This window comes from Oncorhynchus clarkii, chromosome 19, assembly GCF_045791955.1.
Source record: "Oncorhynchus clarkii lewisi isolate Uvic-CL-2024 chromosome 19, UVic_Ocla_1.0, whole genome shotgun sequence".
Lineage (NCBI taxonomy): Eukaryota > Metazoa > Chordata > Actinopteri > Salmoniformes > Salmonidae > Oncorhynchus > Oncorhynchus clarkii.
The window spans coordinates 59,478,130-59,493,096 of NC_092165.1; the positions used below are offsets into that span (position 1 = coordinate 59,478,130).

Sequence of the window (14,967 nt, forward strand, 5' to 3'; positions counted from 1 at the left end):
TAAAAATGGCAAACCTGATCCTACTCTGAGATGCTTTGTGGATATGGGCCCTGATCCTAGATCTGTGTCTTGGAATAAATTAGGATTTGTGTGAAGTTAAAGCTGATCCTAGAGCTCTGTCTATGAGTAACATGTGAAATTGGCATTGCGTGAGAAGGAACTAAAGTAAATGAAATCTTATTTTGATCATTTCCTGTTGTTGCAGGAAACGAAAACTTGCAGTTTATTCAAGGTTTAAAAATATTCTTAAATTGGTAATTTATGTTTTAACATTTCTGATTTGATTTCCCCTAAATAAAAATATACCTACCCCTACCAAAATATCCATTAATTATAAGCCTCACAATAAATCAGATTTCCTGTTGCTGCGGGATTATTTTCCTGCTATGAGAAACTGATAAAATTATTATCTGGATACTTATTTAAATACAAATGCAAGAAACAAAACTCTTGATACAAACTACAAGTCTATTCAATAAAATTTAAAAACAATCACACTGTCTGTTCTGACACATTGAATTGTCATCTCTGACTCTCACTCTCTTTTGGCATATGACTCATTCATTCATTCATCTATTTTAAAGAATACATCATGTCTTAAACTTAGCATTGGCATCTCTCTCCCCTGTGTTGTCCATACTTCTAGCTGTCTCACACGCCTCACGCCAAGCCTAGCTCTTTTTTAGTGTCAGTGAATGTTTATTAAGAAAGGTGTCTGGTCTGAAACACCAAAAGAAAAACAGGACGGGAGGTCAGTGACAGACAGCCACCTCATGAGTACACTACTCACCATGCGTGACCACAAGGCTGATCGATAATCAATAACATGCTATCACGTGTGTGTCTCATGTCATCTCCCGCCTCACATCTCGTGTGACACATGATTTTACTGTGTGTCTTCCTCATATTCAGTCCAAAGTTGGAGACTTTATCCTTTTATGACGCTTATATCTTCTTGTCTAGTCACATAACGACAGAGATATAGAGGGAAAAGGGACAGACGGACGTAGGGAGTTAAACTTTAAAAGGTTGAGAGAGAGAGAGAGAGAGAGAGAGAGAGAGAGAGAGAGAGAGAGAGAGAGAGAGAGAGAGAGAGAGAGAGAGAGAGAGAGAGAGAGAGAGAGAGAGAGAGAGAGAGAGAGAGAGAGAGAGAGAGAGAGAGAGAGAGAGATACAGGGTGACTGAATGAATATATTCATTGTCACAAGGTAATGTATCAGTCTTCACTGACAACAGTAGAGTGCCCACAAACCACTAGCCTAAACATGTCGGACCTGACCTACGGAGAGCAGACTAACAGGAATAATCTGACGGATCACCACATGAGCGGAGATGAACTTGTTTTCTTTGTAAATGGAAAAAAGGTAAGATTCACAACTATTCTTTCCAAGTCAACTTGATCAATAGTTGGTCAGTAATGGTAGGTGGGCTGGTAGGCTAACACGTTATTGAGACTACGCTTAAAGATCTATACATTTGATAATTGTGCATTTGAAATATAATGGCTAAAATATGTTTAACACTACGGGAAACGTTTATTATCTTAATTCTTCATTCTCATTATTTTTACTCTAATTTATCACCATAAGCACAAATTAACTGATCATAGTATGTATATGATTATGTGGGGAAATACAGTACCTGACAAAAGTTTGGACACTGACTCATTCAAGGGTTTTTCTTTATTTTTACTATTTTCTACATTGTAGAGTAATAGTGAATATATCAAAACTATGAAATAACACACACGGAATCATGTAATAACCCAAAAAAGTATTTTAACAAATCAAAATATATTTTACATTTTAGATTCTTCAAAATAGCCACCATTTGCCTTGATGACAGCTTCGCACACTCTTGGCATTCTCTCAACCAGCTTCACCTGGAATGCTTTTCCAACAGTCTTGAAGGAGTTCCCACATGTGCTGAGCACTTGTTGGCTGTTTTTCCTTCACTCTGCGGTCCAACTCATCCCAAACCATCTCAATTAGGTTGAGGCCAGGTCATCTGATGCAGCACCATCACTCTCCTTCTTGGTCAAATAGCTCTTACACAGCCAGCCTAAGCGCAAACCAGATGGGATGGCATATAGCTGCAGAATGCTCTGGTAGCCATGCTGGTTAAGTGTGCCTTGAATTATAAATATATCACAGACAGTGTCACCATCAAAACACCCACACACTGTCACACCTCCTCCTCCATGCTTCATGGTGCGAATCACATTTGTGAAGATCATCCGTTCACCTACACTGCGTCTCACAAAGAACCGTCGGTTGGAACCAAAAATCACAAAAGTGGACTCATAAGACCAAGGGACAGATTTCCACTGTTCGAATGTCCATTGCTAATGTTTCTTGGCCCAAGCAAGTCTCTTCTTATTGTTGGTGTCCTTTAGTAGTGGTTTCTTTACAGCAATTCAACCATGAAGGTCTGATTCACACAGTCTCCTCTGAACAGTTGATGGTGAGATGTGTCTGTTACTTGAACTCTGAACAGCAATTCTTTGGGCTGCAATCTGAGTCTGGTAACTCTAATGAACTTGTCCACTGCAGTAGAGGTAAGTCTGTGTCTTCCAATCCTGTGGTGGTCCACATGGGAGCCAGTTTCATCACAGCGCTTGATGGTTTTTGCGACTGCACTTGAAGACATTTTCTTGAAATTTCCCGGAATGACTGACCATCATGTCTTAAAGTAATGATGGACTGTCATTTCTCTTTGCTTATTTGAGCTGTTCTTGCCATAATATGGACTTGGTCTTTTACCAAATAGGGCTGTCTTCTGTATACCACCTTACCTTGTCAAAACACAACTGATTGGCTAAAATGCATTAAGAAATCTCACAAATTAACTTTTAACAAGGTAAACCAGTTAATTGAAATACATTCCAGGTGACTACCTCATGAAGCTGGTTGGGAGAATGCCAAGAGTGTGCAAAGCTGTCATCAAGGCGAAGGGTGGCTACTTCAAAGAATGTAAAATTGAAGATATATTTTGATTTGTTTAACACTTTTTTTTGGTTACTACATGATTCCATATATGTGTTATTTCATAGTGTTGATGTCTTCACTATTATTCTACGATGTAGAAAATGATAAACAATAAAGACAAATCATTGAGAGTCGGTGTGTCCAAACTGTTGACTGCTACTGTATATATTTCTATGGAATATTTGTATTATGTTGGTTCTTCGATCTCAGTAACTTTATCCGTAATTAATCGCCATGACAACATTTTGCCTGTTCAGAGTATGTATTTGGGAAATATATATCTCATATATGTGTACACGTATAACATGATATACAATATATATGTTATCTCTCCAGATAACAGAGAAACATGCTGATCCAGAGATGACACTGCTGACATACCTCAGGAGAAAGTGTATCCTGAAATACCTCTCACACACAGCCCCGGGAAGTAGGGTGTTGAGGGTGCTGATTTAATACCATAGACACAGGAAGTAGGGGTGCTGAGGGTGCTGATTTAATACCATAGCCACAGGAAGTAGGGGTGTTGAGGGTGCTGATTTAATACCATAGCCACAGGAAGTAGGGGTGCTGAGGGTGCTGATTTAATACCATAGCCACAGGAAGTAGGGGTGCTGAGGGTGCTGATTTAATACCATAGCCACAGGAAGTAGGGGTGCTGAGTGTGCTGATTTAATACCATAGACACAGGAAGTAGGGGTGTTGAGGGTGCTGATTTAATACCATAGCCACAGGAAGTAAGGTGTTGAGTGTGCTGATTTAATACCATAGCCACAGGAAGTAGGGGTGTTGAGGGTGCTGATTTAATACCATAGCCACAGGAAGTAGGGGTGTTGAGGGTGCTGCAACACCCCTTGAAAAATGTAAATACAAAAAGCATATAATTTAATTTTTCCTTCACTAAAGTAGTGCACCAGGCCTGTACCAGTCCTGTATTAACATATAGTCTGTTGTGCGGGTAAAAAAACACACATATATATATATAAATCTGAACTCTGCACCCCTGATATATATATATATATATATATATATATATATATATATATATATATACTGTATATAAATATTCTGATAAAATTACAGGTATTTAATTTATTCACTGAAAATATTGAGGGGGAAAATTCCCCATTGTGCCATTTCTGCTCTGAATGTTCTGTGCTTTCAGTTGTTTGTCTTGTAGGACCTTTCACTCTCTCGGGGGGTTTTATGGAGGCAGAACTTTGGACAGTTGGCTATTTGCTCTGAATAGACAGTAGACAGTAGACACAATATTTCACAACGTTCAAGGAAGCAGGACGAAAATAGTGAGGTATGACTTTTCTAGCTGGTCTGCAGGGCTGGTCTGCAGGGCTGGAGAGAGAATGGTTTTGGAGAGAAGCCAGAGGATTGGTTGTTCCAAAGGTTTGAACATGACTTAATGAATAACATGGACTGTTATGTCACCGTCCTTTCTGTATACACAGAGCTAAAATGACTTTTCCATAACTATCAGCACATTCCATGATAAAAGCACCAAATTTGGCAGAGCGGTAGATTAATGTACTGAAAAGTTTTAAATATCGGTCCATCACAGTTCTGGCCCCTGGGGGGACGTATCACCCGTCTTATAAAGTAAAGGTTGAATAATATAATTAAATACATAAACACATGAAGGAAAGAGCAGCTTGGCTGATGCAGAAGTTATTAACAACACAACTGACAGGAACAACTCCAGGGTCAAGTCATTGTTTCCAGTACGAATCCTGAGGCAAGTTAAGCTTCCAGTAAGACTCCCTGGTCAAGTCATTGCTTCCAGTATGACTCCTGGGTCGAGTCATTGCATCCAGTATGACTCCTGGTTCGAGTCATTGCTTCCAGTATGACTCCTGGGTCGAGTCATTGCTTCCAGTATGACTCCTGGGTCAAGTCATTGCTTCCAGTATGACTCCCTGGTCAAGTCATTGCTTCCAGTATGACTCCTGGGTATTGTCATTGCTTCCAGTACGACTCCTGGTTATTGTCATTGCTTCCAGTACGACTCCTGGGTCGATTTAAGCTTCCAGTATGACTCCTGGATCAAGTTAATAAAGCTTCCAGTATGACTCGCTGGTCAAGTCATTGCTTCCAGTACGACTCCTGGGTCGATTTAAGCTTCCAGTACGACTCCTGGGTCAAGTTAAAGCTTCCAGTATGACTCCCTGGTCAAGTCATTGCTTCCAGTATGACTCCTGGGTCAAGTTAAAGCTTCCAGTAATAGTCACAGTGGTAATTCATGCTATTATTATTTTTATTTATTTTTCCTGTATTGAATTGAGGGGATGTGTCCATTTCTCTCTGTTTCACTTCCAACTGTCTCTCTTTCTTTTCATCTCTCTTTCATCTCCCCCCTTGTCCCTCCCTCCCTCCCTCCCTCCCTCCCTCCCTCCCTCCCTCCCTCCCTCCCTCCCTCCCTCCCTCCCTCCCTCCCTCCCTCCCTCCCTCCCTCCCTCCCTCTTACTCTATCTCTCTCACCTATCCCCCTCCATCCAGTTGTTCCTTGACTGTGTGTACCAGTGGGTTTGACAGGTACTAAGCTGGGCTGTGCAGAGGGAGGATGTGGAGCCTGTACTGTGATGCTCTCCAAATATCAACCCCACCTCAGCAAAGTGCTGTATCTTTAACTCAAATAGCAATCTGCGTGTGGTGTGTGTTTGCATGTTTGTGTGAGAGTGAGAGTGTGTGTGTGTTTGTGTATGTGTGTGTGTGTGTGTTTGTACTTGAGTGTCATGTGTGTGTGTGTGTGTGTGTGTTTGTACTTGAGTGTCATGTGTGTGTGTGTGTGTGTGTGTGTGTGTGTGTGTGTGTGTGTGTGTGTGTGTGTGTGTGTGTGTGTGTGTGTGTGTGTGTGTGTGTGTGTGTGTGTGTGTTTGTACTTGAGTGTCGTGTGTGTGTGTGTGTGTGTGTGTGTGTGTGTGTGTGTGTGTGTGTGTGTGTGTGTGTTTAACTTAACCCTCCAGTCACCACTCGGTGAATGGGTGTCTGGCCCCTCTGTGTTCTCTCCATCACTGTGCTGTCACCACGGTGGAAGGCATCGGCAGCGTGGCAGGGAAACTCCACCCCGTTCAGGTAAGAACAGTGTCTTAGACCTCATGGAGGTACGCTCGCATATACTGCAGCCAACACTCTGTCCTCCCTCTGTCTCTCCCCCCTTCCACCCTCCTCTCTCTCTCTCTCCTTCCCTCTCTCTCTCTCTCTCTCTCTCTCTCTCTCTCTCTCTCTCTCTCTCTCTCTCTCTCTCTCTCCTTCCCTCTCTCTCTCTCTCCTTCCCTCTGTCTCTCTCTCTCTCTCTCTCTCTCTCTCTCTCTCTCCTTCCCTCTGTCTCTCCCCCCTTCCACCCTCCTTCTCTTCCTCTCTCTCCTCCTCTCTCTCTCTCTCCTTCCCTCTCTCACTCTGTCCTCCCTCTGTCTCTCCCCCTTCCACCCTCCTCTCTCTCTCTCTCCTTCCCTCTCTCTCTCTCTCTCTCTCCTTCTCTCTCTCTCTCTCTCTCTCTCCTCCCTCTCTCTCTCTCTCCTTCCCTCTGTCTCTCTCTCTCTCTCTCTCTCTCTCTCTCTCTTCTCTGTCTCTCCCCCCTTCCACCCTCCTTCTCTTCCTCTCTCTCCTCCTCTCTCTCTCTCTCCTTCCCTCTCTCTCTCTCCTTCCCTCTCTCTCTCTCTCTCTCCTTCCCTCTTTCTTTCTCTCTCTCTCTCTCTCTCTCTCTCTCTCTCTCTCTCTCTCTCTCTCTCTCTCTCCTCTCTCTCTCTCTCTCCTTCTCTCTCTCTCTCTCAAATCAAATCAAATCAAATTTTATTTGATTCTCCTTCCCTCTTTCTCTCTCTCTCTCTCTCTCTCTCTCTCTCTCTCTCTCTCTCTCTCTCTCTCTCTCTCTCTCTCTCTCTCTCTCTCTCTCTCTCTCTCCTGTCCCTCTGTCTCTCTCTCTGTCTCTCTCTCTCTCTGTCTCTCTCTCTCTCTCTCTCTCTCTCTCTCTCTGTGTAGGAGCGTATCGCTAAGTCTCATGGTTCTCAGTGTGGGTTCTGTACCCCAGGTATCGTCATGTCTATGTATGCTCTGCTCAGGAACAACCCTACACCCCGCATGGCTGACATAGAGGAGGCGTTCCAAGGTAAATTTGGTGTCAAACTCGTAGGGTTGCAACATTTAGGTTGCAAAACCAATCACAAGTTTTCGAAACCCAGGACATTTTGGAAAATAATTTTGCAACCCTACCAACTAGTGTCTTCCTGGCAAAAGAAAAACCTCACCAATGTACATTCAGACATTTAGACCCATTTGAACCACACATCAATGATAGGTTTGAACTTGACTTAATGAATAACATGGACTGTTATGTCAATGACAGGTTTGAGCCAGGTAATGTTGCACTGTTGTTGTCCCCACAGGGAACCTGTGTCGCTGTACTGGTTACAGACCAATTCTGGAGGGGTACAAGACGTTCACCAAAGTAAGACCACACAACCACACCCTGAGCATCCTGAGGATGAGTAAGGATCATCGTCTTCCTCTTTCTTCTGCTTTCACTTCCATCATTTTTTTCTCCAATCTGTGGTGTGCGTGTGTGTGTGTGCGTGCGTGCGTGCGTGTGTGTGTGTGTCCGTCTGCGGGCCACAGGAGAGGAGCTGTTGTGGTGGCAAAGGGATGGAAAACGGCTGCTGCATGACCAACAGAGTAGAGACCAAAGGATACACTGACGAGAGTGTCAACGTAAGTATTCTCATTCAATAGACAGTGTGCAGAGCCATGGTTGACTGGTAACATTTCTGGCACAAATCACATGCACATATCTCCCCACTGGAGACCTGAAGTCAATCCCTGTATCCACCTTTTCCTACTGATTCATGTGATTTCTATGCTTTCTCAATGAAGTGTCATAATACCCCCCCCCCCATAAAAAATATTTAGATTTAAAAACGTAGAGTAACTATCAATACTGAATGGAATGGGAATGGGAAAAAATGTCAGTCTCTCGATGTGCAAAACTGATAGAGACATACCCCAAGCGACTTACAGCTGTAATCGCAGCAAAAGGTGGCGCTACAAAGTATTAACTTAAGGGGGCTGAATAATTTTGCACGCCCAATTTTTCAGTTTTGGATTTGTTAAAAAAGTTTGAAATATCCAATAAATGTCGTTCCACTTCATGATTGTGTCCCACTTGTTGTTGATTCTTCACAAAAAAATACAGTTTTATATCTTTATGTTTGAAGCCTGAAATGTGGCAAAAGGTCGCAAAGTTCAAGGGGGCCGAATACTTTCGCAAGGCACTGTATTTAGTTTACTGTGTTTTGAAATAATATTTTGTTGATTTAAATTATACTCGCAATTCAGCCTGCCAGTTGTACAATGTTGTTGAAGAACAGTAAAAAACAAACTAGAATGTCTCTATCCCCCTCTCTTCTCTCTCTCTCTCATTCTCTTTCTCTTTCTCTTTCAATCAAAGAATCGAGTACACAAGGTCGAGTACAGTAGGTCGAAAGCAATGAATGAAATTGGAGGAAGTAGGTAGTTGCTGTTGGTCTGTTGGCTTGACAGGAGCTGTTGGTCTGTTGGCTTGACTGGAGCTGTTGGTCTGTTGGCTTGACTGGAGCTGTTGGTCTGTTGTCTTGACTGGAGCTGTTGTTCTGTTGGCTTGACCGGAGGTGTTGGTCTGTTGGCTTGACAGGGGGTGTTGGTCTGTTGACTTGACCGGAGGTGTTGGTCTGTTGGCTTGACCGGAGGTGTTGGTCTGTTGGCTTGACAGGAGGTGTTGGTCTGTTGACTTGACCGGAGGTGTTGGTCTGTTGGCTTGACAGAAGGTGTTGGTCTGTTGACTTGACCGGAGGTGTTGGTCTGTTGACTTGACCGGAGGTGTTGGTCTGTTGGCTTGACCGGAGGTGTTGGTCTGTTGACTTGACCGGAGCTGTTGGTCTATTGGCTTGACCGGAGCAGGAGGTGTTGGTCTGTTGGCTTGACTGGAGCTGTTGGTCTGTTGGCTTGAGAGGTGTTGATCTGTTGGCTTGACTGGAGCTGTTGTTCTGTTGGCTTGACTGGAGCTGTTGGTTCTGTTGACTTGACTGGAGCTGTTGTTCTGTTGGCTTGACTGGAGCTGTTGGTCTGTTGGCTTGACTGGAGCTGTTGGTCTGTTGGCTTGACTGGAGCTGTTGTTCTGTTGGCTTGACCGGAGGTGTTGGTCTGTTGGCTTGACAGGGGGTGTTGGTCTGTTGACTTGACCGGAGGTGTTGGTCTGTTGGCTTGACCGGAGGTGTTGGTCTGTTGGCTTGACAGGAGGTGTTGGTCTGTTGACTTGACCGGAGGTGTTGGTCTGTTGGCTTGACAGAAGGTGTTGGTCTGTTGACTTGACCGGAGGTGTTGGTCTGTTGGCTTGACCGGAGCTGTTGGTCTGTTGGCTTGACCGGAGCTGTTGGTCTATTGGCTTGACCGGAGCTGTTGGTCTGTTGGCTTGACAGGAGGTGTTGGTCTGTTGGCTTGACTGGAGCTGTTGGTCTGTTGGCTTGACTGGAGCTGTTGATCTGTTGGCTTGACTGGAGCTGTTGTTCTGTTGGCTTGACTGGAGCTGTTGGTTCTGTTGACTTGACTGGAGCTGTTGTTCTGTTGGCTTGACTGGAGCTGTTGGTCTGTTGGCTTGACCGGAGGTGTTGGTCTGTTGGCTTGACAGGAAGTGTTGGTCTGTTGACTTGACCGGAGGTGTTGGTCTGTTGGCTTGACCGGAGGTGTTGGTCTGTTGGCTTGACAGGAGGTGTTGGTCTGTTGACTTGACCGGAGGTGTTGGTCTGTTGGCTTGACAGAAGGTGTTGGTCTGTTGACTTGACCGGAGGTGTTGGTCTGTTGGCTTGACCGGAGGTGTTGGTCTGTTGGCTTGACTGGAGCTGGAGGTGTGGAGCTGGTCTGTTGGCTTGACCGGAGCTGTTGGTCTGTTGGCTTGACCGGAGCTGTTGGTCTATTGGCTTGACCGGAGCTGTTGGTCTGTTGGCTTGACCGGAGCTGTTGGTCTATTGGCTTGACCGGAGCTGTTGGTCTGTTGGCTTGACAGGAGGTGTTGGTCTGTTGGCTTGACTGGAGCTGTTGGTCTGTTGGCTTGACTGGAGCTGTTGATCTGTTGGCTTGACTGGAGCTGTTGTTCTGTTGGCTTGACTGGAGCTGTTGGTTCTGTTGACTTGACCGGAGCTGTTGTTCTGTTGGCTTGAGGTGTTGGTCTGTTGAGCTGTTGGTCTGTTGGCTTGACCGGAGGTGTTGGTCTGGAGCTGTTGGTCTGTTGGCTTGACCGGAGCTGTTGGTCTGTTGGCTTGACTTGGAGCTGTTGGTCTGTTGGCTTGACCGGAGCTGTTGGTCTGTTGGCTTGACCGGAGCTGTTGGTCTGTTGGCTTGACAGGAGGTGTTGGTCTGTTGGCTTGACTGGAGCTGTTGGTCTGTTGGCTTGACTGGAGCTGTTGATCTGTTGGCTTGACTGGAGCTGTTGTTCTGTTGGCTTGACTGGAGCTGTTGGTTCTGTTGACTTGACTGGAGCTGTTGTTCTGTTGGCTTGACTGGAGCTGTTGGTCTGTTGGCTTGACAGGAGCTGTTGGTCTGTTGGCTTGACTGGAGCTGTTGGTCTGTTGGCTTGACTGGAGCTGTTGGTCTGTTGGCTTGACTGGAGCTGTTGGTCTGTTGGCTTGACTGGAGCTGTTGGTCTGTTGGCTTGACTGGAGCTGTTGGTCTGTTGGCTTGAGTGGAGCTGATCAACAGTCTGACATGGCCAATAGCTCTTCACGAGGGCAACTCACCGTCCCTGAAGAAGCTGCTTCTAGGTACATATCTAGTCCTCTATGGCCGAAAGCGTAACACCCACCAGGATAGCGGCATCGCCTAAAGCACACCACAATTCAGCTGTGGTCTGGAAACGTCTCTAGGCAACTATGAGCCTGAACAGTCATCCCATCTCCACACACAGTCCTTGTCCTTCCAGGAACCGGCAGGTGAAACAAAAAAGCCAGTTCTTTGTCCAGTTGACATTTGAATAAATAGATTAGCCGGCTGGATAGGAGGAGTTATACCATCACAATCCCTGCATTTAAAACTCAGAGATATACATTTTTTTTTTTTTTTTTTTTTTTTTTACATAAAAGCCTTTACAAAACAAGTTTTACTCATATAGCTGAAGTTATTTGTGGTAAAGTTGAGAAACTCAGATCTTTTTTTAAGTGACAAAGAACTTTGTTCTAACACATTAAGAACAGTGTTATGAAAGAACGCGGAAGAAATCGATTATCCGTGCCTGTATCACAAGCGCAATGCATGATGGGTAGACGGTCACATGTGTGACCTGGACCTCGTGAGTCAGACACACACTTGTTTTACAACCAGAAATTATCGACATGAAAGTTCCAATGTCTGTTGGATGATTGGAGAATTGTTTCACAGTTATCGGCCAATCACACCGGTGCCGTCACACAGGTGACATGCAGTCACGATTTCAGCGCTATATTATAAATAAAATACACATTTTAACTTAAATAAAATGATTGAATTATAAAAAAAAGAGCTAAATATTTCAACGTAAATGAACCAAAACATTTGAAAAAATACAACTATTAAATGGTTAATAATGTAGATATAACTAGCTAATAACGTAGATATAACTAGTTAATAATGTAGCTATAAATGGTTAATAATGTAGATATAACTGGTTAATGATGTTTCAATGGCGTGTCTCATTGATCTCAGAGTACCTCAGTGCTGCCTGCTCCTCTCTACAACCCAGCTGACTTCCTCCCTCTGGACCCCACTCAGGAGATCATCTTCCCACCAGAGCTAATGGTAGATACACTAACACATCAACACACACGGGGGCTTAACACAAACACATACCCTTACCCCTCTCTCTATGTTTATCTATTTCACTACCTCTCTGTTCATCTCTCTCTCTCTCTCTCTCTCTCTCTCTCTCTCTCTCTCTCTCTCTCTCTCTCTCTCTCTCTCTCTGTTCATCACACACTCTCTCTCTCTCTCTCTCTCTCTCTCTTTCTCTCTCAATTCAATTCAAGGGCTTTTTTTGGCATGGGAAACATATGTTTACATTGCCAAAGCAAGTGAAATAGATAAACAAGGTAAACTTTAAATAATATAGACATTTCAAATGTAATACTACACACTGGTTAATATTACACACATATTATTAGTGTTGTAACAATGTGCAAGTAGTTGAAGTATGAATGGGAAAACAAACATATGAATATCGGTGGTATTTGTACAGTGTTGCTTGTGCTCCACTGGTTTCCCTTAATTCATGGCAACGGGCCACACATCTTGCTGCTGTGACGGCACACTACGCTATTTCTCATAACAGATATAGTAGTTTATCAATGTTTGATTTGTTTTTGTGGGTCTGTGTAATCTGAGGGAAATATCTATATCTAATGTGGTCATACATTTGGCAGGAGGTTAGGAAGTGCAGCTCTGTTTCCGTCTCATTTTGTGGGCAGTCTCGGCACATATCTTTTAATCTCTCGAGAGCCAGGTCTGCCTACGGCGGCCTTTCTCAATCGCAAGGCTATGCTCGCTGAGTCTGTACATAGTCAAGGCTTTTCGTAATTTGGGGTCAGTCAAAGGGGTCAGGTATTCTGCCACTGTGTACTTTCTGTTTAGGGCCAAATAGCATTCTAGTTTGCTCTGTTTTTTTCGTTGATTATTTCCAGTGTGTCAAATAGTTATTTTTGCTTTCTCATAATTTTGTTGAGTCTAAATGTGTTTCTCTCTTGGGGTTCTGTGGGGTCTGTTTGTGTTTGTGAACAGAGCCCCAAAACCAGCTGGCTGAGGGGACTTTTCTCTACGTTCATCTCTCTGTAGGGGAGGGCTTTGTGGTGGAATGTGTGGGCATCGCTTCCTTTTAGGTGGATGTAGAATTGAACATCTCTTTTCTTTATGTCGATAACTAATGAGTATAGTCCTAATTCTGCTCTGCCTGCATTGTTTGGGGTTTTGCATTGTACGCAAAGTATATTCTTTGCTGAATTCTGCTGAGTCGGAATTGCTTTTTTACCCCCCATTTTGTTAATTATTGTTTGGACCCCAGACCTCACAACCATAAAGGGCAAAGGGTTTGATAATGGATTTAATTATTTTTAGCCAGATCCTAATTGGGATGTTGAGTTTCATGTTCCTTTTGATGGCATCGGAGGCCCTTCTTGCTTTGTCTCTTAGATTATTCATAGCCTTGAGGAAGTTACCTGTGGTGTTGATATTTAGGTTGAGGTGTAATTATTTTTGGGGCAACAGTGTCTACAGAGAATTTGTAGTCTTGTCTACTTTACCTTTTTAGGAACACTATTATTTTTGTCTTACTGAGATTCACAGTCAGGGCCCAGGTCTGACAGAATCTGTCCAGAAGATCTAGGTACTGCCTTAGACTCTTCTGGTTTGGGGACAGAAGCATCAGATCATTTGCAAACAAATGGGGCGGCAGGGTAGTCTAGTGGTTAGAGCGTTGGACTAGCAACCGGAAGGTTGCAAATTCAAATCCTGCATCCCTGTCTCACCCCAAGGCACTGAGGAATGAAATCTGTGTGTTTCTTGCCAATTTTAAATGCAAACTTGATGACGCCGGTCTGCCGCGAAGAGGTGTGTGGCCTCTACCTCCATGGGTTTAGGCTCTGCCTCAGGACAGTGGTGAGGTGGACACCAGCGATCCCGAAGAAGGTTATCTAAACGGATTGCCATCGAGATGAGAGCGTCTAAGGACATGTTGTCATCCCAACATGCCAACTCCGTCTGGACCTCCTCGCGTAGTCCAATGCAGAATAGACCCGTGAGAGCCGGCTCATTCCATCCACTGGAGGCTGCCACAGTCCGAAAGGTGAGGGCGTGCTCCTCAGAGGTCTGGGCACCCTTCTGGAGTTGGAATAGTTGCTTGCCTCCCTCTCTGCCCTCTGGAAGATGGTCAAAGACCGCCCTGAACAGAGCCATGAACCTCTCAGAGGAACCCAGCTCCTCCTCTCCTATGTCCCAGACGGCCGTAGCCCACTCCAAAGCCCATCCGGTAAACAGGGAAATTACCTTAGCAACGTTGGACCTCTCGCGAAAGGGAGCACTGGTGTAGGAAGCCACGGTATTTCAATGGATTTCCGTCATACTTCTCTGGAAGGGACAGTTGGGATCACTAACCTGGGCGGTTGGCTGGGTAGGCTGGGGGACTGGCTCACTGTACCTCCATCAGAGGTATTGAGAACCTCGCTGTTGGTGTCGAGGTCGGTGGAGAATGCTAGGACTTTGTTCATGGTCGTACCCAGTAGAGCCAGCTAATCGTGGTGTTGATGGAGTAGATCCTCAATCGTCTGGAAGATGGTGTAAATCCTCTGCTGCTTCCATAATTTCTGAGGCAGTATTATGTAACATATACACAGGGAGTACAAACAGGAAACAAGAGCAGAAGGTGAGTTTAATAATAATAAACATGAAGACAAAACACGAGAAGCGTACAGAACGCAACCAAAACCAAAACGTCCTGATGACTGAGGCTATTAAGGGCTATATGAAGGGAGAGTAATCAGGGTGGTGATGAAGTCCATGTGTGCTTAACGCTTAACGATAAGGAGCTTTTTTTTTTGTGGGCAATGGTGGTTGCCAGGACCGGGGATTAGTAGACCGGCAATGGAGAAGCAGGAGAGGAGCAGGAGCAGGAGCAGGAGCAGGAGCAGGAGCAGGAGCAGGAGCAGGAGCAGGAGCAGGCGTGACATCATATTATAAAGAAAAATATTATGATTGCTGATTGGTTCATTTGTACATGAATGATTATTGGGTTTTGTTTTCAGTTTTAACAAACCTTTTTAATTTGTGTACTTATGTATATAATTTAATAATTTATTGAAATATTGAATATCGGTTTTTTTTTGTGGTGTGGTTTTTATAAAGTATTGGGCTTCCAACCACACCGTTTATTTCATTTTAAATAGTTGTTTATCACTTATTTATTATTATTATTATTTCTTTGGTGCAA

At 44.2% G+C, this 14,967-nt stretch overlaps 1 protein-coding gene across 2 annotated transcripts in view; it reads left to right on the plus strand.

The window, feature by feature from the left end:
• The first annotated feature begins 883 nt into the window (after window positions 1-883).
• The window catches only part of LOC139375442 (xanthine dehydrogenase), a 49,283-nt gene continuing 35,199 nt past the window's right edge, over window positions 884-14,967 (plus strand). The window contains exons 1-9 of one of the 2 annotated variants that reach the window (XM_071117229.1): window positions 884-1,028; window positions 1,097-1,364; window positions 3,324-3,381; window positions 5,520-5,616; window positions 5,963-6,071; window positions 6,978-7,104; window positions 7,382-7,443; window positions 7,611-7,703; window positions 11,700-11,792. In XM_071117229.1, the coding sequence (XP_070973330.1) occupies window positions 1,212-1,364; window positions 3,324-3,381; window positions 5,520-5,616; window positions 5,963-6,071; window positions 6,978-7,104; window positions 7,382-7,443; window positions 7,611-7,703; window positions 11,700-11,792 (792 nt within the window). In that variant the 5' untranslated portion in view covers window positions 884-1,028; window positions 1,097-1,211. Of the gene's footprint in view, window positions 1,029-1,096; window positions 1,365-3,323; window positions 3,382-5,495; window positions 5,617-5,962; window positions 6,072-6,977; window positions 7,105-7,381; window positions 7,444-7,610; window positions 7,704-11,699; window positions 11,793-14,967 lie in introns of those variants that run through there. The other variant, XM_071117230.1, reaches the window with a different exon arrangement.